The 20,569-nt window shown below is 62.0% G+C and overlaps 2 protein-coding genes across 5 annotated transcripts in view; both read right to left on the bottom strand.

Annotated features, from left to right (window-relative positions):
* Positions 1-3,965: 3,965 nt before the first annotated feature.
* MSANTD1 (Myb/SANT DNA binding domain containing 1) lies at positions 3,966-19,119 on the bottom strand. Its single transcript, XM_082464412.1, has 4 exons — positions 17,221-19,119; positions 10,640-10,904; positions 6,684-6,959; positions 3,966-5,287 (listed from the first exon to the last, which is right to left on the bottom strand). The coding sequence occupies exons 1-4, from the start codon at positions 17,333-17,335 to the stop codon at positions 5,047-5,049; spliced, it is 897 nt and encodes a 298-aa protein (XP_082320538.1). The 5' UTR covers positions 17,336-19,119; the 3' UTR covers positions 3,966-5,046.
* A 492-nt stretch (positions 19,120-19,611) lies between these two features.
* The window catches only part of HTT (huntingtin), a 136,701-nt gene continuing 135,743 nt past the window's right edge, over positions 19,612-20,569 (bottom strand). For all 4 annotated transcript variants that reach the window (XM_082464327.1, XM_082464328.1, XM_082464326.1 and 1 more), the window contains one exon: positions 19,612-20,347. In XM_082464327.1, the coding sequence (XP_082320453.1) occupies positions 20,134-20,347 (214 nt within the window). In that variant the 3' untranslated portion in view covers positions 19,612-20,133. The remainder of the gene's footprint in view (positions 20,348-20,569) is intronic.

Genomic DNA, 20,569 nt, shown 5'->3' on the forward strand with positions numbered 1-20,569 from the left:
GTTCCGGGCCTGAGGGGAGGTTGGGAAAAAGCACGTGTGCAGCTGTTTGAGTTGCTGGCTGAAAAATACACACACATTTTAATGCAACAACTTTTTACTTGAAAGAAGGACTGATAGAAGCTCTGATTATTCAGACCTGGCAGACATTTTCTTGAAAACGACAAAGTGAGCCTGTCCCTTCAAGGAAAACGGAGCGTTTGTGACCAATAATAAAATTCAAGCTTTCATGCAAAGACTGGGATTTTGAAAAACCTGCATCCGTCACCATAAGCTCTCCAACTTACCAAACTAAAGACTTTTCTGCTGAGACTGATGGTGATATTCACAAAAGTGACACTTTGATACATGGCTGTCACCTGCATTGCTTGGTGATCCGTTATTTTCCAAATGCCCAGCGTGTGATGTCACAGGAACAAGTGCGGATAAGGACTGGTCCAGGCGCAGGACGGACAGATGGATTCCAATAAGACAGAAGGGAAAGTTCATCGATACGATTTCAGATTCCATGTTGCAATCAGCCCGAGAGGGACCACCGCTTGTTGAGTTTGGGTGTCGTCACGAGGAAGAACGTCCGTGACCTGCAGATATTATTAAACCTTCCTTTCTTTCCCAAACGTGTAACCGTGTGAGTCTGGATTTCCCAGATTCTCTCACGTTTTCCAACCAAGCCGTGTGCCACAGTGGACGCTGACCTCTCTGAAGCCAGAGATTTGAGGAAATGTGACATGATCCCCCTCTGCTCGCTAAAACTTCTTGTTTTGGAAAACATATTTTCCATGTAATTGTTACTTAGGTTACCACTGTAGTGAGTTTATTGTCATTTTGCAGTGAATATTTCTTAAATCTTAGGTTTAATTTCTAGTAAGGTAATCTAACAGGTATTAATATTGGCAGTTAGAACCCAAATAAACGAAAAGCTCTTTGGCATCTTCAATAATTTTGAAGAGTGTTATTTATGGGGGTCCTGAGGCCCCGGTTTGAGAACTCAGCCCTGGGCTGGCACGTGTGGGAACGGCCCGGCTGATGAGCTTTCCTAGGAAATGCCAGATGGCTCCTTGGAACGGTTGCATCAGTTTATGTGGCCACCGGCCGCGTCCGAGCCTTCGTTTCTTGACGTTCTCCCCATCTCACGAGTGTGAAATGCATGTTCGCATTTAATTTCGTATTTTCCCAATGCCTCCTGGAGCTGAGCACGTCTTCCCACTTTCATCGGCCTCGGAGCTTTTGCCCTATTCCTTTTTCATGTGAATTTTAAAATAATTCCATCCATTTCAAAACAAAGAAGTGCAGTGTTATTGAGAGCAGAGTTGGGATTACATTAATAAAATTACATTATATTTTGGAGTTTCTGGGAGAATGCTAAGTCTCTCCACATGCTCAGATATTGTTTTAAATTTTCTTTTTTTGGATAGGTAAGAAGTGGAGTTATCTAGAGAGATCCACATTCCATAGACAGAATGCAGTCTGTCTCAAAAGGGGAGAACAGCCTCGGGAGAAGCACACTCCACAGACAGAGTGTGGGCCATCTCAGAAGGCGGGTGGCCTGTTTTACATTTTTTGATGAGACTGAATAGTTTTCTTCATATAATCCTATACCTTTCTGCTTAAATTCACTTGTAGATAGTCTACAGCTTTGAATCATAACTGTGAATTTTTCCATCCTCATATTTAACGGGTTTAAGGTAGTTTAAAGTGCTCTTGATCTTTTCTATACTTCGGTTTTCTGGGTATATAAAAATATTATCTGAAAATAAAGGTATTTTTAATTTCTTCATTTCGTCTCTTATCCTGCTTATTTTGTTTGTCTTAATGCATTAGCGATAAATGTCAAGACAACAAAATAATAATGGTGAAAGTGAGCACATTTGTCTGGTTCTTGATTTTACTTGTCAGTGTTAACATGTTGTTTTGCTGCATCTTATCAAATATTTTAGCATTTACTGATAGCGCCACTTTTCCTTCCTTAACGGACCCATAACTGTAGAAGACATTGGAAAGTGGCTAGAGACACACTGTTTATGAAGGGCGCGACCTGGGCGGTTCTCAGCTGAGTTCCGCTGGACCTTAAATGGCTCTGTCCAGACCAAGGACAGGGATAAGCTGATTCCATCGAGGACGCAGAAGGGGCATTAATTACAAACTCTGATGGAGAGAGCAGGGAAAAGAAAACAGACCAAATTACCTCTAAATACAAATGCAAAAATGCAAAATTACACGTTGTAACCGAGGCCTCGCAGTTTCCGAGATACTAATACTTCATGACTTTGATTCTAGGAACGCGAAGATGTTTAAGGTGACGACGCTGCCACGTGACTCGATCCGCCCCTCCTGGGGGGCTTCTGGGCGTGACCACCCCGATGGGGACGGTCGCCTGTCGGGGTTTAGTCCAGACCCTCTCAGGCCCAGCCTGCCCGGGGCCCAGTGTCGGTTGAGTGAGCTCTCGTGCTGGTGCCTTGTCCAAGAGCTAGAAATTCGCCAGGGCAGCCCCCAAACACAGGCCTTCAACATGAGGCGCCTCCAAGCTCTGGGCCTCTGCGGTGGACATGGGAGCCACCGTGCACTCCCGACAGTGCACACCCGGCAGCACACACCCGGCAGCGCACACCCGGCAGGGCACACCCGGCAGGTCACACCCGGCGGGGCACACCCGGCGGGGCAACCCGGCATGGCACACCCGGCATGGCACACCCGGCAGCGCACACCCGGCAGGGCACACCCGGCAGGGCACTCCCGGCAGGGCACACCCGGCAGCGCACACCCGGCAGCGCACACCCGGCGGCGCACAACCGGCAGCGCACTCCCGGCGGGGCACACCCGGCAGCGCACTCCCGGCGGGGCACACCCGGCATGGCACACCCGGCGGGGCACACCCGGCGGCGCACACCCGGTGGGGCACACCCGGCGGGGCACACCCGGCGGCGCACACCCGGCGGCGCACTCCCGGCGGGGCACACCCGGCGGCGCACACCCGGCGGCGCACTCCCGGCGGGGCACACCCGGCGGCGCACTCCCGGCGGGGCACACCCGGCATGGCACACCCGGCGGGGCACACCCGGCAGCGCACACCCGGCAGGGCACACCCGGCAGCGCACTCCTGGCAGCTGGGGCTCGTGGGAATACTTGCAGGTTGACACGGCAGGGCTCCACCCCTGCTGCAGAGCCGGGTAAACATTCCCCAGACACACCACCTCTTCAGTCCCAAAGTGCAATGGTTTGAGGCCACAGCACGTGCTCTCCGAGGGGATCCCGGTGGGCCGTCGTGCCCTCCCGGCCCCGCCCTCTGCGCTGCACAGGACACCCAGCCCCTCCCTCCAGCAGACAGGCGTCTACACCACCTGGCTCACCCGGGGTGCTCTGATACCAGCAGAGCCCTGGTTACGCCTGGCTGCCCTCAAGGGCCCCTGGAGGTTCGGATGAGCCGGTGGCTGTCACACAGGGAGACCACGGCAGCCTCCCGCAGGGCCCCGGCTTCCACTCCCCACCCCGCAGCCCCACAAGAAATCCTAACAGTCTGCTGAGCCACAGTCAGAAGGAGCTCTTCAACCCCGTAAGCCACCTGTCACTAACCCACCCACTGTGTCTCCCCAGAACCCTGCTGTGTGGCAGCAACTTGTAGTTCAGGGGTGAAGCAGACATTCCTTGTAAAACAGAGAGCAACGGAGGGCTTCCGCTCGTCACCCGGCTGCACGGGGGTGGAGCCACGGTGCACCCTGCGAGGGGATCAAGGCGACAGGATGGGGACTCCCCCGGCGGTCCAGTGGCTAGGACTCCGCGCTTCCAGCGCAGGGGGCACGGCTTTGACCCCTGGTCGGGGAACTGAGATCCCGCGCGCCACACGGCGTGGCCCCCACCCCCCAAAACAGGAGACAGGACGAAGCCCTCCACACTGCAGACAGAGGACGTGAAGACCGTGACGGGGTACTCTGTGCTTTGGACAAACAATCAGGCCCTCGGACAGGCAGACGTGTATCTCAGCAAGAGTTTTAATGAATCCGGTTCTTCCCACACAGAGAAAAGCGCTACAGCCATTAACTGAGACGTCTGCTCTTTGTGACTAGCTGTGACCTGTTACTGGGACCTGACTGCCATATCTCCTACCAGAAGTCACATATCAAGAGGCTCCTTTCTCCCCACTTTTTTGGAAGAGCGTCCTCAGAGCTACGGAGTGGCGGCGTCCCAGGCTACGTCCCCTGGGAGGCCCTGAACAAAACGTAACCCCCAGCTCTCCTGTGGTGCCTCCTTTCAGCCACCTGGGCCCGGATGAGACTCGGGAGGAACGGGGGGTGCGGGGAGCTCTGGAGGGGTTTTCCTGCCGGCAGATCTTGCAGTGCTGACACTCCCACCCCCAGCCCCTCTCCCTCCCGGGGAGGCAGCTCCTGGATGGCTGCCGGCTACGTGTGCCCGTGTCCAGCCCGGCCCTGCCCTGCCAGCACTTTCACAACCCGCTGTTACCCGGCTTCTCCACTCACTCGCCTGCCTGCCCCCCGAGTGTCAGCTCCCCGAGGCTGGGCCTCGTCTCGTCCCCGCCGCGTCCTGGGCAGAGACGGTGGAACAGGGCAGGGTGTCCCCAGCGGGCAGGGTCACCGCTGTTATTAGCGCCGTCGGGATGCCCGACGTCCTGGGAGGACAGATGAAAAGGCCGCTGAAGGTGGTGCGGGCCTCTGGGGTTGGCCCGGGTGTCTGAGGCTCTCGGGGCCGACGCAGCAGACCCAGGGAGGGGGACACACCCGCCCCCGCGCTGCGTCCACCTGCTTCGTCTTGGGAGGGACCGCCTGCCGCCTCCCTCCAAGGCTGCACCGTGACCTCCGCTTCCAGGCAGTGATGAAAATGACACGTTTAACATCGAAAGCTGTTCCGAGTACCGTCGACAGGGACGATACTGGAGAGCAGATTCCGGGACGCTCTTCCCGGGAGCCACCCTGCAGTGAGCCCGGGGCCCCGGCCGCGTGTCCGGGGGGCTTTAATGCTGGAGACCGAGGCTCTGGGGGCTCCCGGCCCGCTGGGAGGGAAGGCCCGACCGGGAGCGGCGGGGGGCCGGCGGGCGGCCTAGACCCCGGACTTGGCGATGATCTTCTCCAGCAGGCTCATCATGCGCTCCTGCAGCTGCAGGCCCTGCGCCTGCAGGAGGCTGTGCTGGTCCAGCCCGCGGCGCACCTCGCGGCACGTCTCCTCCAGGGCGCGGCTCAGCCGGCGCTGCTCCTCCAGCATCGTCTCCAGCAGCCGCAGCTTCTTCCTCTGCAAGTGGCCGCCCTGTCCCTTGCGCTTCTTCACGGGCCGCTCGTCCGACCTGGAAGGACAGCGCCGGCGTGTGGACGGCTGGCCGCAGAGCCCGGGCCCTGCCCGACCCTCCCAGCCGCCACCGGGCACACAGGGAGCTGGGCCACCGTCCACGCATGTGAGGGCCGGGCCCTCCCACCGCGAGGTGGGGGGCAGGCTTAGGAGGTGGGGGGGCCCTGCCACGAGAGCACCCCCAAACCCGCTGAGCTGGGTGGGCATGCCCTGGGCTCTCTGCTCGGGCGTGGGGCATCCCGGGTCTAACCGGCCCCCACGGGTGGGCAGGGAGCTAGCTGCCAAACCCCACCAGGCCCCAAGGCCCTGCCCGTCCCCGAGCCCAGGCCCTCTGCTTCTGTGCAGAATCGTTGACCGCGCCAACCTCAGGGGCAGAGAGCAGAGCTCGGCCCCGAGAGGGAGAACAGCCCCATCCATGTCCCGGTCCTGGTGCAACGCCCGGGGCAGCTGTCAGTCTGGGAACTGGGCTCAATCCATGGAAACAACTGTCCGTAAATCTCAGACTTCCCTGCAACTCGGCCTGGCCACCAGCAAAGGCATTTCTGTTTGGGGTCTTTACTGAGAACAAACCGAGCAGCAGCCCCCCAGACTGGGGGTGTCAGACTGGAGGGGCCCCCAGAGATGCCTTCCTCACCCCAGCCTACCCCCGTCTGACAGACGTGAGACCGGGCTCAGGGGAGGCAGGGCCACGGCTCAAATCCTCTTCCTGTTCTCTCCCCCCATGGCCAACTCCTATTCACCCGTGAAAGCCCAGCCCAAACGTCACCTCCTCTGGCTCCCCGGCCCCCACACCACAGGGGTGTGTCTCCCGCACACCTGACTGAGGGCATCTTGAGGCGGGGTCAGCACAGGCCTGGCGGGACGCCGCCGACGGCAGAGGGGCTGCGTCCCCCCACTGCAGCCAGGCTCCAAGGACACCCTGAAGGCTCAGCCTGATACCCCCTCCCCGGTGCTGAGAGACCAGCCAGCCCGGCCAGGCCAGGGGAAGGGGACCCCAGGGCACGGTCTGCTTGGGGTAGGGGGAGCGCAAGAGCCAGAAGCCGAGGGCAGGCGGGAGGGCTCGCCTCTAACCCCAGCCCTCCTTGGAGAAGGTCCTGATTTATCCCCATTTCACAGAGGGAGGCTGAGGCCCAGAGAGATCAAGGACTTTCCACACAGCTAAACGGTGACGGAGCAGGAGATGCACCCAGTCTGTGGACACGACAGCCCAGGCTTCGGGAACCACCTGCCTTCCTGTCTCTGGCCTCCCTGCCCCTGGGGGCTGGTGCACACTGCCTAGGCTTCGGCGGCCGGCTCGGGCCGGCAGAGGATGCCGCCGCCGGGACAGCCCCCTCGCGGCCCCCAGCCCCCTGCCCCGCTGGTGTGGAGGCAAGAGAGGGAAGCACACACACTACCTGAACTTAAGGGATAGTAAGCTGGAGGAGCTGGCGGAGCCATCGTCCTGGAAGCGGCCTTCGTAGGAGCACTGGTTATACGGTAAGTACAGAGGGGTGGACTTAGCAGACGGCGACAGGGACGCCTCGGTCTGGGACGTGGAGGGCCCCGGCTGCTGGCCGTCCGGCAGTTTGCCATCACAGGACTCGGGGACCTTGGCCAGAATCCTATCAATGGCTAGGTAATAGGGCCAGTCGGGCGGGACGGACTCGCTATCTGTCATGCATTTTAATTTCCTGAAACGAGAGACACAAGAGCCAAGGGTGAGAAACAGCTGCTCCCGGCCCTGCCTTGCCCGGCCCTCGGCGGAGGGGCACTCGGGGGCTCCGGACCTGGGGGAGCCACATGGCAGCCAGGCCTCCCCAGAAAAATCGGCCAGGCCCCAGGGCCAAGGTGACATGGGACTCAGCAAGAAGTCAGGCTCGGGACCTACACCGCCTTGGATGTTGGAAAGGATGCACGTGCCCCAGTGTGAGTGCCGGGACCTTGGGCTCATTCGTCCTCTCTTTGCTTTTCTGGAATTTCTAAACTCTCTGCAATGAACAAATACTGCTTTGTAATAAGTTAACCGGCAATAATCAAATATATGGTATAATACCAACATGGGAATAAAACGTAATATAATGTGTAATGCAAACGTAAAATACGGTCATATAATAAACGTGCTTTTCTAAAGAGGACGCCCTGGGGAGCAAGAAGCTCAGAAGGTAAGAGCACAGGCCTCGGTGTCCAGCACATCTGAGTCTGTCTCTCATCTCTATCGCTTTGCTGTGTGACCATCAGCAGGTCCATTAACCTCTCTGAGCCTCCATTTTCACATCAGTAAAATGGGGATGATCAAAGTAAGCTCCTCACGTGGCCGTCACTCTCGGGAAGATTTGAGAAGACAACGCCTGGTGCCCGGCAAACAGCAAGCTGTCAGATTTCATTCTCAGCTGAAGGTACCAGGAGGACCGGGGCTGGGCCGGACGGGGTCCCTTCCCACACTGCCTGACATCCCCCATCCCCACTCGGGCCCCAGGCCCAGGGTCTGCACTGCACAGCTCTGCCCACTGTGGGCCTGAGCCCATCCGAGGCCCTGCATCCCGCTCCCCACCCCTGCAGACAGACCCTGAAGGTCCCTGGGCCTTGGCTGTCCCCTGGGAGGTGAGGGATGGGGAGAGGCGGCCGCAAGACAGCTGGGCAGCACCAGCCAGGCCAGGAAAGAGGCCACAGGGTTTCCCGGGCCTCCAGCCTCAGCCTGCAGCCCCCTTGTTCCTGTCCCTCGCTCTTCCCGCTGTGGGGAGGCCTTTGAGCAACAGAGCGCCCCGTGGCCAGATGGCCTCTGTCTCTGACAAGGGGATCCCTGCCAGGGTGTGGCCGCTGGAGGTAATGAGCTGACCACCTGAAAGAGTCGCCCCCCCGCGGAGGTGTGTGGCTCAGGGCAGCAGGTAGAGGCGGGCCAGGCGGGACGTGCCCTCAAGCAGAGTGTCCTCAGCAGGAAGCCAGGGACAGGCCACGTGGGGACGAGCAGGCCGCTCCGTCTTCCTGACCACGGACCACCGTCCATCCCGCGGAGGGCGACACGGACATGGGCACAGGGGGTGGACGATGGTGCCCGGGGCCCGGCCCTCCGCAGGCCCCCCCAGCTCTTGTTCTGTCAACTCAAGCCAGCTTACTCCTCAGAGAAGTGAGGAAAGGCCCGCCCCGGCACGGGGAGCCCCTGAACGGTGTGTCAACAAAACATCCCCCACGGAACCAGGCCACCCCCAGGCTTCCTTAACCAGCATTTTTTTTTTTTTGGTTGCACTGAGTGACTTGCGGGATCCTAGTGCCCCAACCAGGGATTGAACCCGGGCCGCGACAGTGAGAGCGCCAAGTCCTAACCGCTGGACCGCCAGGTAATTCCCCCGACAATCTTAATATATAAAAAGCTGTCTTGGGACTTCCCTGGAGGTCCAGCGGTTAGGACTCCGTGCTTTCACTGCCGAGGGCACGGGTTCAATCCCCGGTCGGGGAACTGAGATCCCGCAAGCCCTGTGGTGAGGCCAAAAAAATAAAAAATAAAAATAAATAAATACACAAGGATTGTTAAAAAAAAAAAAAAAAAAGCTGTCGTGAAAAAATAACCAAAGTCTCTGCTGTGGGAGGCTCTGGGTGGCGGGGGGAGAGAGAAAGAACCAGTCATGCAGCCAAAGCGTTGGCCTGTGAGGGGCTGTGTGGCCTTGGGCAAGTCCCTCTCCTGCTCTGGGCCTCGGTTTCCCCATCGGTGAACGGGAGCTGACAGGTACCACGGTGTGCAAGTGCTTCCTAAACTGTGAAGTGCTGTCTGCGAGGGGGCCCTGGGCCCGCTCAGCCACACCCTCTTCTCCTGTGGCCTCTGGGGCCCACATCCCTCTTCCAGGAATGGAACAGAATCCCTCCCCTGGGACTCTGAAGAAGCTTTCAGGATAAATAATGAATGACCCGGCTAGACACCAGTCAGGGCCCTGGAGCTATGGAGTCAGACAGGAGCCCCGTAAGACAGCCTGCGTCACCTCCGCAGCCCCCCTCCTCACCGGGGGGCGGGGGGCAGGTGCGCCTACATGCAACTCGGCCCTCCCGCCAGGAGCCGGCGGCTGGAATCTGACAGACTTTACCTAAGAGACTCGGATGCCTTTGGACCCCAGCAGCCGCCTGTTTTCCGCCCCGGGGCCTGGCTGGGGGCCAAGCTGGGGGTCAGAAATGGGCCTTTGGACGGGCCAGGCTCAGGACCTCCAAGGGCCAGAAAAAGTTAAATGGATGCAACTGAAATAGCCTCTGGTTGCCCAGGGCCCTGGGGAGCCTCTGCACGTCCCCAGGCTCCAGACGGGCCGGGAGCGACAGGCCAGGAGGGGTGAGGTCTCTCCTTGCTTGTTCGAGGTGGGCGTGGGAGTCGGGGTGAGGGTCCTCTCACCCACGGTGTGGCTCAAGGTGCCCGAGGCCAACCTGCGGGGCCCTGTCCACACCCAGCTCTGTGCCCCTGCCCACGGTGGCCACTAGGAGGGCCAGAAGGTGGCCTGGGCTGAGACCAGCTGGGTCCCTGCACGGCCCCCTAGACGGCACCCTCCCGCCCCCCTGCACACTGACAGGCTCTCGGGGCTGCCCAGGCCGCCCCCAGGGCCCGTGCTCTCGGTGCCACTCTCCCCCTAGAGCCCAGCTCCTGCTTGACATTTACCTGCCCTGACCCACTCCACACCTCTGACCTTTGCCCTCCCTGTGACCCTCTCCTCACCGTGACCCCCTGCAGATAGGCCTGGCCTCACACTCCACGGTGCTGGGCACGTGGGGCCACAGGGCTCCGTCCCGGACGCCAGAGCTGCCCCTGCCGGAGCCGCGTGCTTGGCCCTGACCGGGCTCCTCCCAAGGCAGCCAGGGCAGGGGGCCTCCTCCGGGGAGCGGACCCTCCTGGGCACTCGGGGCCTCCGCGTGAGCCCTCCACGCCCCCGCCCCAGCCCTGAGGCCAGCGCTGTGCTTTGCTCACAGCAGGCTCAGCGGATGCTGAAGAAGACAGAGCGGCAGGACAGGCCGGCTCGCGGGCCTGGCGGCTGAGCCTCCTCCGGCCTCGGTTTCCCGCCCACACAGCAGCACCCGCCACCCTGGGGAGCAGAGCCAAGCCTGGGGGGCCGAGTGGGAGTCGCCCGCGGGCCTGGGGGGTGGTGCCCTGGCCGAGGCCCGGGGAGCCGGGGTCAGCCCCAGCCCGGCCCTCCTGTGCCTCGGTTTCCCCCCTCCCCTCCCCCACGGCTTCTGCAGGTCCCCTCTCGCTTACACAAAGCCAGGACCCCCCACCTTCCTGACTCAGCTCCGGGGATGTCCGGGCCGGGGCGGGGGGGGGGGTGTCCCTGTGCGGACCGCCTGCCCGGCGAGCCTGGGGCGCCCTGGGGCTCCGTGGTGGCGAGAGCGGTGCCCGCGGGCCTACCTGTACTGGAAGGTCATGTTGGTGATCTTGATCTTGATCTCCTCGCCCAGCCGGCGCTCGCCGGTCATCTCCAGCAGCTTGCTGGCCATCTTCTCGTACACCTTGGCATTGCGCTTGGTCTGCTTCAGCTCGTCGAAGAACTCCTCCCAGACAAGCATGAGGCCGCGCATCTCCGCGTCCGTCCAGTTGCGGGCCCGCCGGTGCTTCTCCGTCTGCGGGGACACGAGGTAGCCAGGCACCTCGGCCGCTGCCATGCCGGGGGCACCTGCGGGGTTACAGAGCGCGCTCGGGCCGGGCCGCGTGGGGCCTGCGCACCACGGCGGCGGGAGCCCCGCTCCTGGAAGGCAGCTCCTCGCTCAAAATGGGGCCTACATCTGACAGGCAGGAATTTAGTTAAAAGCTTTTAAACGGGAAACGTCATTTTGATGTCACGTTTCCATAGCAACAGAGCAACTGCATAAGCTACAACAACAGAAACCTTTTAACTGAAAGCGCAGGAATCAGGGCTGCCCTGACGGGCCATCAATATTGCAGTGAGTGAGCCAGACCCAAAACTGGCGGCCCAGGCTCCCGGCCCTGCCCGGCGCCCCAGCCCTGTTGCCAGGCTGGCCGGCCCAGGCCACCGAACGAGGCACCTCCGCTGGGCAGACTGGGCTCTTGAGAGGTGGGGATCCAGGCCGCAGCCCCCGCCTCGGCTCCCACAGGCGGGGGCCCAGGGAGGGCCCCGGGTGAGGGATTGGGGTGCAACCAAATGAGGAGACGTAGGCAAACAAAGAGGGAGACCCAGAGGAGGAGAGACGGCACACAGAGGGGTGGGAGGGGCAGAGACAGACAGACAGACCGGGAGAATGACACAGGAACACACTCTCGGGGACCCGCAGAGACGTGCGTGTGCACCAACACCCACCCGCCTGCGTGCCCTGCGCACAGCCATCCTCCGGCCAACACGCTCACACTTACGGTACAAATGCCACCACCACCACCAGGCTGGGCGGGGGCAGGGCTCCGGCCCCGAGCAGACCCCCGGCTCGGCCACTGTCTGCCTGCTCCCCTCCTTGCACGCGGGATGCTTGCTGGCCTGGGTGACGTGGGGTGGGCTGAGGAGCCGGCACCGTGCTTGAGGCCAGAGAGTAGCTGGGAGCAGGTGGTGTGGACCCCTCCCACCATGGGCAGCCCCACCGCAGCCCTGACCGCCCTGCATCAATCAGCACCATCCACACCCAGACCTGCCTGGTCCACTTGGCTGGGTGGGCTGCTCCTGTACGCCAGGACCCCACAGGAAACGGCTTGGGGAAGCCTTGCTGAATAAAGGAATGAACAAAGGACAGACCTCAAGTAACTCCCCTCCCTTTCCAGCAGGTTGCCTAGACTTCACCTTCGGACTTACTGGCAAACTCTTATTCATTCTTCAAAACCCTGTTCTGGCATCAGCTCCTCTCTGAAGTCTTCCTATTCAATACACTTTGGTCCTTCTTCCCTTTTTCCCTCCTGCAAATTGGACCTTCCTTGAGCCAGCCATTTATTTTCTGCCTTCCAGCTTTGTGGCGCTTGCTAAGGCGACAGTAATAAGAATTCAAGCACTCTCTGATCGCTGGGCACTGTTCTAAGTGCAGTATGTCTGGTACGTCTGTGTTTTCTACTTTGATCCTCACAGCACTCTTGTGAGGGAGGCTGGCACTGCTGCTATTCCCATTTTCCAGATGAATAGCCTGAGGGACAAAGGTGAGGTCACGCTGTGGTCAAGGAGCCAAGCTGGGCTCTGAACCCAGGCAGGCTGGCTCGGGGCTGGGTTTGATTTGTGTTGTGCAGTGGCCGCCAGGCTCCTCATGAAGGACACCGTCACGCCTCCTCTGCCCATGGTCCTGGGCAAACGCACCCGCTGCTTCCTGGCTCTCCTGGGAGGCCCCCCAACGCTGACCTTGGACAAAGCAACCCCTGGCACTGGCTGGTGTCCCCGGCCACCCACCCTCAGCAGGCCTCCGCCAGTGTTTGACTGAGGCTCAGGGGATAGCAACACTGACCTCCAGCACCAGCCAGGTGGTGCAGCATAGGATGAAGGAGAGCTCTGCAGAAGGACAGGCCAAGGGAGGCAGCAAGGCCACCCGGCCCAGAGCACGTGCGGGACGGGCAGTGAGAGGTAGTGGCTGTAACGGGGAGGGCAGGACAACGGGGCCTGAGAGCCAGGCTGGGGATGGGCCGCCACCTCGGCAGGGCCTAGGGGCTGAGCGCCCACCAGGATGGCCAGGGGACCAAGCCTTAGCCGGGCAGAAGACCAGAGCGGTGGAGCCCGCAGGGGCTGCAGAGAGAAGGGCCACCTAAGGCATCGGGACTGAACATTTTGAAGGTAAAACTCAAGCAGGTGGCTTGCCAGCAAGAGCCCTCACACCTGCTGGACAGGCCACGATGGCCACGTGGTGCCCCCGCCCCACCCCCAGGCCCACAGGCCAGCGTGCCCATCCGTGAGCCTGCCTGGCATCCTTGGGGTTCTGGGGTGGCCTGAACTCGGGGGGAAGGGCTCACAAAGTCCAGGCCGAAAACCTCCACCTTCGACAGAGGGCCCTCGTCGGGCCTGACTACGACAGGAGCATCTTGGCCTGAGCTGTCCCAGGACAGGGAAGCTGAGCCTGGGATGCGAGGCGTCCCCGAGTCTCTGCCCAGGTGCCCCCCCCCTGCACCCACGTGCCCAGAGCTTGCCCTCTGACACCCTGCGAGGCGGGCTGAAGCCCTAGGCAGAAGGAGGGGAGGTGCTCAGGATGGGGTGGGCTGGCTGGGGCTCCCTCCCGACCCTGCAGTCAGAACTTGGGGTGCAGAGGGGGAGGGCAGCAGGGGTCCCTGGGTCAGGGCCTGGCCCTGTCATCAGCTCCTGGTGGAGGCCCCTCCCTCTCTGGGGACACAGGGACACCACACAGCACCGCCCAGGAAGGCTGACAACTGCTGCACTCCTCCGGCCTGGGTACCTGGCACACAGCATTCAGTAGTGTTTGCCAAGTGAATGAGTGACCGGAAGGCCCACCTCCTCCAGGAACCACCCCCCACCCCGCCCCGCCCTAGATGAAGGATTCAACCTACCAAGTGGCCCTAGCGCTGGCTCTGTGTCCCCCAGAGCCCGTGCCAACCCTGACCATCCTCCAGGTGGACCTTTCTTCAACCACGACTCCAAGAGCAGAGCAGGGCTGACTCAGTGCATCCCAGCACCAGGGTCAGGGGGGCCAAGGGAGAGGCAGGCAAAGCCGGCTCAGGGTCTCAGACCCAGCTCCACCGACTCGGGTTGTGACTCGGCTGTCCCCGCCCCCCACCCCGTCCTCACCTACAGTGGGGCCAAGAGCACAGGAGTCGTCCTCTCTGGACAAGTATCCACCGCCAGACACGCGGCTGGAGGCTGCACCTCCAAGGCCCTGCGGCCCCTACCCGCTGCCCCCTCCCTCCCCCCACCCAAACCCTCCTTGGAGCTTTGGGAGAGGGCAGAGGCCCGTGTGCTGGCCTGGCTGGGGCTGGTGAATCGTCATCAGGAAAAGCTGCCGCCCCAGGGCACCCGGCCTGGGCAACCCCAGGACAGCGGGTCCCAGTGCCTCCGCAGGGCAGCTGTGGCCCACAGGCATCGCTGCCCGTGCCCAGGGTCCTGGCAGCCAGGCGGCTCGGAGGAGGCATCTACACCCCCTGCTAGGCCCCCAGCCAACACGCCCAGGAGAGTCAGGGTAAAAGGCTGGGCTCCAACCATCTCTTCTCAGGTTTCAGGGGCACCGGAAGCCCTGGAGAGGGGGGGCCCGGGGGACGCTCCCTGAAGCAGAGCCCTCACTTTCGACCCAAGGACAAGGAGGAGCCAGGCAGGAGGGGAAGGCAGGCCCAGCTCCCAGCGGCCCCACAGGTGGGCCCTGCATGCCCTCGGCAGGGCTGCAAACCTCGGCACAGGCCTCCGCCTCCGCCCGTGGGGGCTCAGGACAGGAAGGGGCCTCAGGGGCCTCCAGCACCTCCTGGGAGCAGGCAGCGGTGAGCTGAGCCCGTCTCCGAAGGCAGGGGTTTGGCCGAGGAAGACTCCCCAGCTGGGCAGAGACAGGGAAGCACGGGGAGTGGGCGAGATGGGTCCAGGCCCGGGCGCGGGCAGGGCAGAGCTGAAGGAGGGCAGGGCGGGAGGATGGACTCCCTGGTGTCAGGGGGCGACGACCGTGCCGGCACCACCATCCTTTCCCCGCGTGCACGGGAGCCCAGACCCGTAACTTTCAGTCCTCCGCCTCAGCAGGCAGAACCCAACCCTGAGCCGACGGCTCCACTGGGCCAGCCAGGCTCCGAGCACCGCCTGGGCCAGGTGAGTGGAGGCCCGGCCAGTGGTCTGTCCCATCCACAGCGCAGGGTGAAGGCCTGGGAGCGTCAGGCCCCTGGAGGACGTGGCCGTGCCGGGCCCCGGGTGTCCTGCTTGGAAGGCCAGTGGGTATGAGCCATCCAGATGGAGAAGCCAGGCTGTTGAGGCCCCCAAGCTCGTGGAAACTGCAGGACACCCTCATGGTTTCCCAAGAGCCCTGGTGACCCCACAAAGTGGGCCCACCCTTGTGCCCACAGGCCCCAGGCCCTGGCAGAATGCCCTGTCCGGCGGCGCCTGGGCCCATGGCCAGGCTACCCTGAGGGGCGAGGCTGGGCTGGGCACCCCCAGACCCAGAAGGGCTCTCAGATGTCAGGCCAGGAAGCAAGGGCTTCCTCTGAAGGCAAGAGGGGTCTTGCCCTTTACCGAGGGCACCTGTGCGCGGTGGCTGGAGGGTGAGCGGGGGACATGCCGTCGCTTCTTTCCAGGGGATCTGGGGACATTTCCTTTCTGGAAACAACAGGTGGACCAGGTGTGCCGGCCAGGGTCTGGCTGCCTCGCCTGGACCAGGGAGGGGTGGGTAGAGCTTAGGCAGCTCTGAAGGGTGAGCTGAAGGGGCCCTGGGGGTGTGTCGCAGAGGAGACACACCTGCGGAGGTGACATGACCTTCCCAAACGCGTAGAGCAACTCAGGTGGAAATGAACCCGTGCGACCCGTCCATGAGGCCCAGCAGCCAAACGCTCTCCAAGCAGCTTCCTGCCAACACTGCCCGCACCTGCGGCGCCTGCACACATCCCGACACCCTGTCTGCAGGCGTGTGCGGTCCCACGGCCGTGACCACAGGCAGGGGCCAGTCCACCCATGCTCGGCCGTCTCTCTGGGCACCCATCACGGTTGGGCTCGGGGCCGCCCACTTCCCAGAACTGGGGGGACTTCAGCAGACATTGTGAAGCGCCTGCCCGGGGCAGCCCGTGGCCCAGGGTCTCTGTGTTTGCAGGTTGGTGGGCGATCACCAGCGCCCCAAGATGACTGTGATGCTCACTACTGGGGTTCCCGGGGGCCGGGGAGGACGGTGCCCACTCAGCTGAGTGGAGAAGCCTTCCAGGAGGAGCTAGCATTTCAGGCGGGAAGAACTCACCGGCTCAAATGGACAGGGCAGCATCGACTCACGCTGTCACCCAGGAGCACGGGGGCCAATGGCCAACGAGGCGGAAGGGGCAGCTGGACCGTGCGGGGCTCGAAAGTCAGGTCATGGCCCCCGAGTGAGCCCCCCAGAACCTGTGCCAGCCCTGACCACCCCTCCAGGGGAGGGCTCTGGGTGAAATTCCCCGGCCCCTGGGAGATTCCGACAGAACCGCTGCAGCCTTTGTGGCCGCATGTGCTGGCAGGAGGCCTGCTGCGAGGTGGTCCGTGGGTCGCCTCCTCAGCCCCGCACGGCCAGCCACCTGACCACCCGCCCCGACCAAGGTGCTGGGCTCGTGCTGGTGTGGCAGCACCGTCTGCCTCCCCCCGCGGGGTCTAGGCTCCCCACAAGCAAAGCAGGCCTCACCCAGCAATTTATCGCTTAATTCTTTTCTTCTAATTTCTAAGTACAATGTTTGTAGCAGTTCAAAAAATTAAAATGTACATCTCATGCCAGACCTCCCTCTCCTCTTGCAGACAGTCACGTCTGGGCCAGGTTCCGGGACGCACCATCACAGCCCTGCTGGTGCCCAGCATGGCAGGGATGGCGGGGACAGTGGCAGCAGCGCAGCATGAGCTCAAACCCCTGCCGATGGCCACTCCGCCATGGCTCGAGGCAGCGAGTACGGGCAGGTGGCCCCACTGAGCTCAGAGCCCAACCGCCTTCGGCAGGTCCACGACGGCCACAATCCTCCAGGGCCAGGGGTCACCCTGCAGTGACTGTCTGGGGCCAGATGCTCCCACAAGCACTCGAGGGAAGTGGGTTGCTTCAGCTGCTTTAGAAAGTGCCAGGCACAGGGGAAGAGTGCCCCTGAAGCCTCCAGGCCCCTTCCGGTTGTCACCACCATCTGAGCGCCCCCCCACCTCCTGAGCGCATGCCCAGGCCCGTGGTCCCCTCCTCGCGGGGGCACCCCGAGCTCCCCAGAGAGCCTTGGTGGCCTTCGGGGTGGTTTTCACACCCCCGCCTGTTGCTCCAGTGGGCAGAATGGCCCTGAGTCTCACCCTGGCCAGGAGCTACAGTTTCGGCCACAGCGCAGAGGGACAAAAGCCAAAGCGAGGCCACGTGCCAGGAAGAGACATTATCAAGATGGAACTGAGTCCACACCTGCAAACCACAGAGAAGTGGCCCACGCCACGCGGCCCCGGAGGAGTTTCCCTGTGACACGGCCGAGCGCAGCTCTGTGAACCTGAGCCGACAGCAGGGGTCCCCTTGGCTCCATGGACGAGCCGCCCGCGCCCCAGGGCTGGGCAGTGACGCCCGGCCACGAAAGGCGTCCTCTGGGGTTCAGGGCCTCCTCTGATGCCACACTGCGGGTGTCTGGAGGCGCCTCAGCGTCTTCTTTCCTCCTGAGAGGATACAGGGCTGCACGAGTGGGAGAGCCAGCGGTAAAGGGCACTAGGAGGCTGGAGAGCCCCTGCCTGGCTCAGGGGCCGCCCCGGGAGACACGGTTCCGAGAAGGCGCGGAAGCGCATCGCCCACCAGCCCTACCCTGGTTTCACTCAAATCTTTCCTGTGTCACCAGCAGGAGAACAAAAACACCCCCCCAAAAAAACAGAAAACAAACCTGACGATCAAATGAACGACACTTTCAACAAAATTTGGATTGACAATATGATTGGTGCTCGCCGTAGACTTTCAGGAACTTGGTAAAGTCAGTCCCTTCTGCAGAGAGCTGACAAGGTGGAATCTTTTCTCAGTGGGATTTTAGTGACCCCATGCAGCCGACTCCACAGGGCAGGTCTAAGGAAGGTCGGCTTCTACAGAGAACTGACGGCCATTCTTAGAGGCCTCGCGTGCCCGTGTCTTGATGAATATAGATACGTACAAACGCATTACACACATACTCATCCACAGGTAAAGTGATCTCACTCATAAACTCGTATCCGTTTCGGGGGCACACCAGCAAGTCTTTGGGCTGGCACCTAGGGCCAGAGCTGGGCTCAAGCCCCCTCGTTAAGCACTGGCTGTTACAGGTCACGTGGTAACAAGGAGGACCCACCAAACTCAGCTGAGGCTGGTGCTATGACTCCTAAGGCGGACGGTTCCCAGTTTTACATTCACAGTGTTACTTCTAACAAGCGTAAACATCTCAGCAGAGACAATGTCAGCCTGCGATGCGTCTATCTCGGAGATGCTGAAATAACGTGGGAGTCCAAAGTGAAAAGGCAGAGAGAGCGGTGACTTTCTCACTTCTTGTTCAGAGTCAGGAGTTCCTCCCCAGGGTCCTACTTGGACCTCTGACCCGTTTCTACCGTTCACGCCCTGGCCGGGAGAGGCCTCTGCCGGGCGCTGGTGGGGAATAGCCAAGGGCTGCTCTGAGGAGGGGCTCCCACAGCCTCCCCGGGCCGCACACTCTGACCCCAGCCGGCCTCAAACCACGGCAGCTCTGGGGGTGGGAGCGGCCTGGGTCCGTGCCCGCAGCTGTGTGCGCCGTGGTGAGACAGCGCACAGACAGATGCGAGGGTAGCTAGCCGTGCACCGAAGGACCCCTCCCCTTTGCAGACTCTGGAAGTCGGCTTCACAGTCATCTCCACTTGCCAATGAAACACCCAAAACCTGACTGCACGTGAGCTCATGACCAAACTGGCCAGCACGATGGTGACCAAATGACTGGCTGCCTCTGGGGACCTGAAGAGCCCCGCCTGTAAGCGCTCCACCAGCCCCTGGCCAAGGGCACTCGACCGTCCACGCCTCGTGTGCATTTGATGATGTGGCTGCTTTGGGCCCAGAAACAGCTGGTCCAGGGGCCGGGGCCTGGGGTAGAAGTGGCGGCCCTGGCTGGCCTCATTCCTGCCCCACCACTGGTCCAGTGGGCACAGATCCGCACCTTCCTATGCTGAAAGGAGGCCCCGTGGATGGACTGAAAGGGAGCCGAGGAGGTGCTCGGGCCTTTCTCAAACAGTTGCCAGGACACCAAGCTTTGCTCTTGACCAAGAGGGGCGCAGACAAATAACGCTGTTACACCCTCGGGGCTGCCAGGCCAGGCGAGCGTCTGGGCCCCACTGTGCAGGAGGGACACGGGGGACTCGGATCCCAACACCCGTCGGCCAGCCCCTGCGTAGAGCGCGGCCCCGGTCAGGACAGGAGCGGGGGGACGACAGTGTCGGTCAGGACAGAGGCTGCTCACAGCCAGGTGGGCCGGCCTGGCCGGCTAAGTGCCCAGGAGCCGCCCGTCACCGGTGGGAGAGCCTTGAGAGCCGTCTGTGCCCCAGAGCTGACTGCCCACGACCAGGACAGCCACGGGGGCACCTTCGCAACTCGTAAGGGGGCAGGGGGAACTCCCGGTCAGACATCTGCACACCAACACCTCCCTAAACTCTAACTAAACGTGAATGCACAAAAAAGGGCGGCGTGTCGGGGGACTAGGGCTTGGGCGAGAGGAACGCCAGAGTAAGTCTCGTGGAGGGAGAGGGACGGGCTCCTGTCGACCTCCTCGGAGGCCATGACATGCAGCACAGACTTGGCAATGCACAGACTGTACACGGGCATAGAAAGTTACCTTAAAATTAATCTCTTTACTGATATAATTAAACTTTAAATCCTGAGAAGAAAACAGAGACAGGGAAGAACGGCGCGGGCTGTCGTGCTCCCAGCCACCCCACCCGGCCCAGGCCCGACGCCAGCGCGGCACGCAGGCCTGCGGGAGCCAACGAGACCCCAGGACCCCGTGCCTCACTGGGGAGATGCGGGGAGTGCTCCTGGAGGCCCGTGGCGTCACCTCCCGCCTGCGGGACAGCAGAGGGGCTAACGGCCGACCTGCGAGAGCCGAGGCAGGAGCAGCCGTGAGCCGGCGACAGCGAACAGGCTGCACACGAGGAAGGACACACCGGGCGACGGGCGTTTACCGCTAGCTCTAGCACGAGGGGTCGGCAACGGCTGCTCTTGTTCCCTGCAAGGGCTCAGGCTCCACCCCAGAGATTCCTGCATACATTCCCTGCACGCGGTGAGGGAGCCGCGCGGTGCAGGCGGGGCCCCGAGTCCTGGCGCCACCTCGCCTCCGCCCGCCCGTGTGGGCGCTCAGCACGTGGCGACCTTGTGGACATTCTGCAAACAAGCCAGCAGGCGGTGGTACGGGTTTCCCGGCACGGCGACCACCTCGAACACAGACTGGAAGGCCCTGCGGTCGAGCTCCTCCTCTATCTGGTGTCTGTAGAAGTCCGCGGCCACCAGGCAGAAGAGGTGCACGTCCACGTGCTCCAGCTTGCCCATCCTGCTCACGACGTGGGGAAGGCTGGCAGGGCGGTTAAGGGCGCAAGGCTGCAAGTGCGGGGGGGCCTGCCTCCCATCCTCCCTGAAAACCTCTGCCCCGACACAGGCCTGCCAAAGGCCCGGGAGCGCCGAGTGCGAAGCCAAGCTGCGGACGGGGTGGAGGCGGCAGCTGCCTCCCACCTTGGCTCCGGGAAGCCAGAGCCCCCGCGGAGGGCGCTTCTCTTGGCAGCACCTACCTGGCCCG

Source organism: Balaenoptera physalus, assembly GCF_965194825.1.
Source record: "Balaenoptera physalus genome assembly, chromosome: 5".
Taxonomy (NCBI): Eukaryota; Metazoa; Chordata; class Mammalia; order Artiodactyla; family Balaenopteridae; genus Balaenoptera; species Balaenoptera physalus.

What these genes read in the sequence shown, in the direction of transcription:
- MSANTD1 (XM_082464412.1), bottom strand. Translation starts at nt 17,335, where the DNA reads ATGGAGCCAAGGGGACCCCTGCTGTCGGCTCAGGTTCACAGAGCTGCG. An exon ending in CACTTCTCTGTGGTTTGCAG is followed by an intron (nt 10,905 to 17,220) that starts GTGTGGACTCAG and finishes GTAACCCCGCAG; the next exon opens with GTGCCCCCGGCATGGCAGCG. An exon ending in TTACTATCCCTTAAGTTCAG is followed by an intron (nt 5,288 to 6,683) that starts GTAGTGTGTGTG and finishes CTGTCCTTCCAG; the next exon opens with GTCGGACGAGCGGCCCGTGA.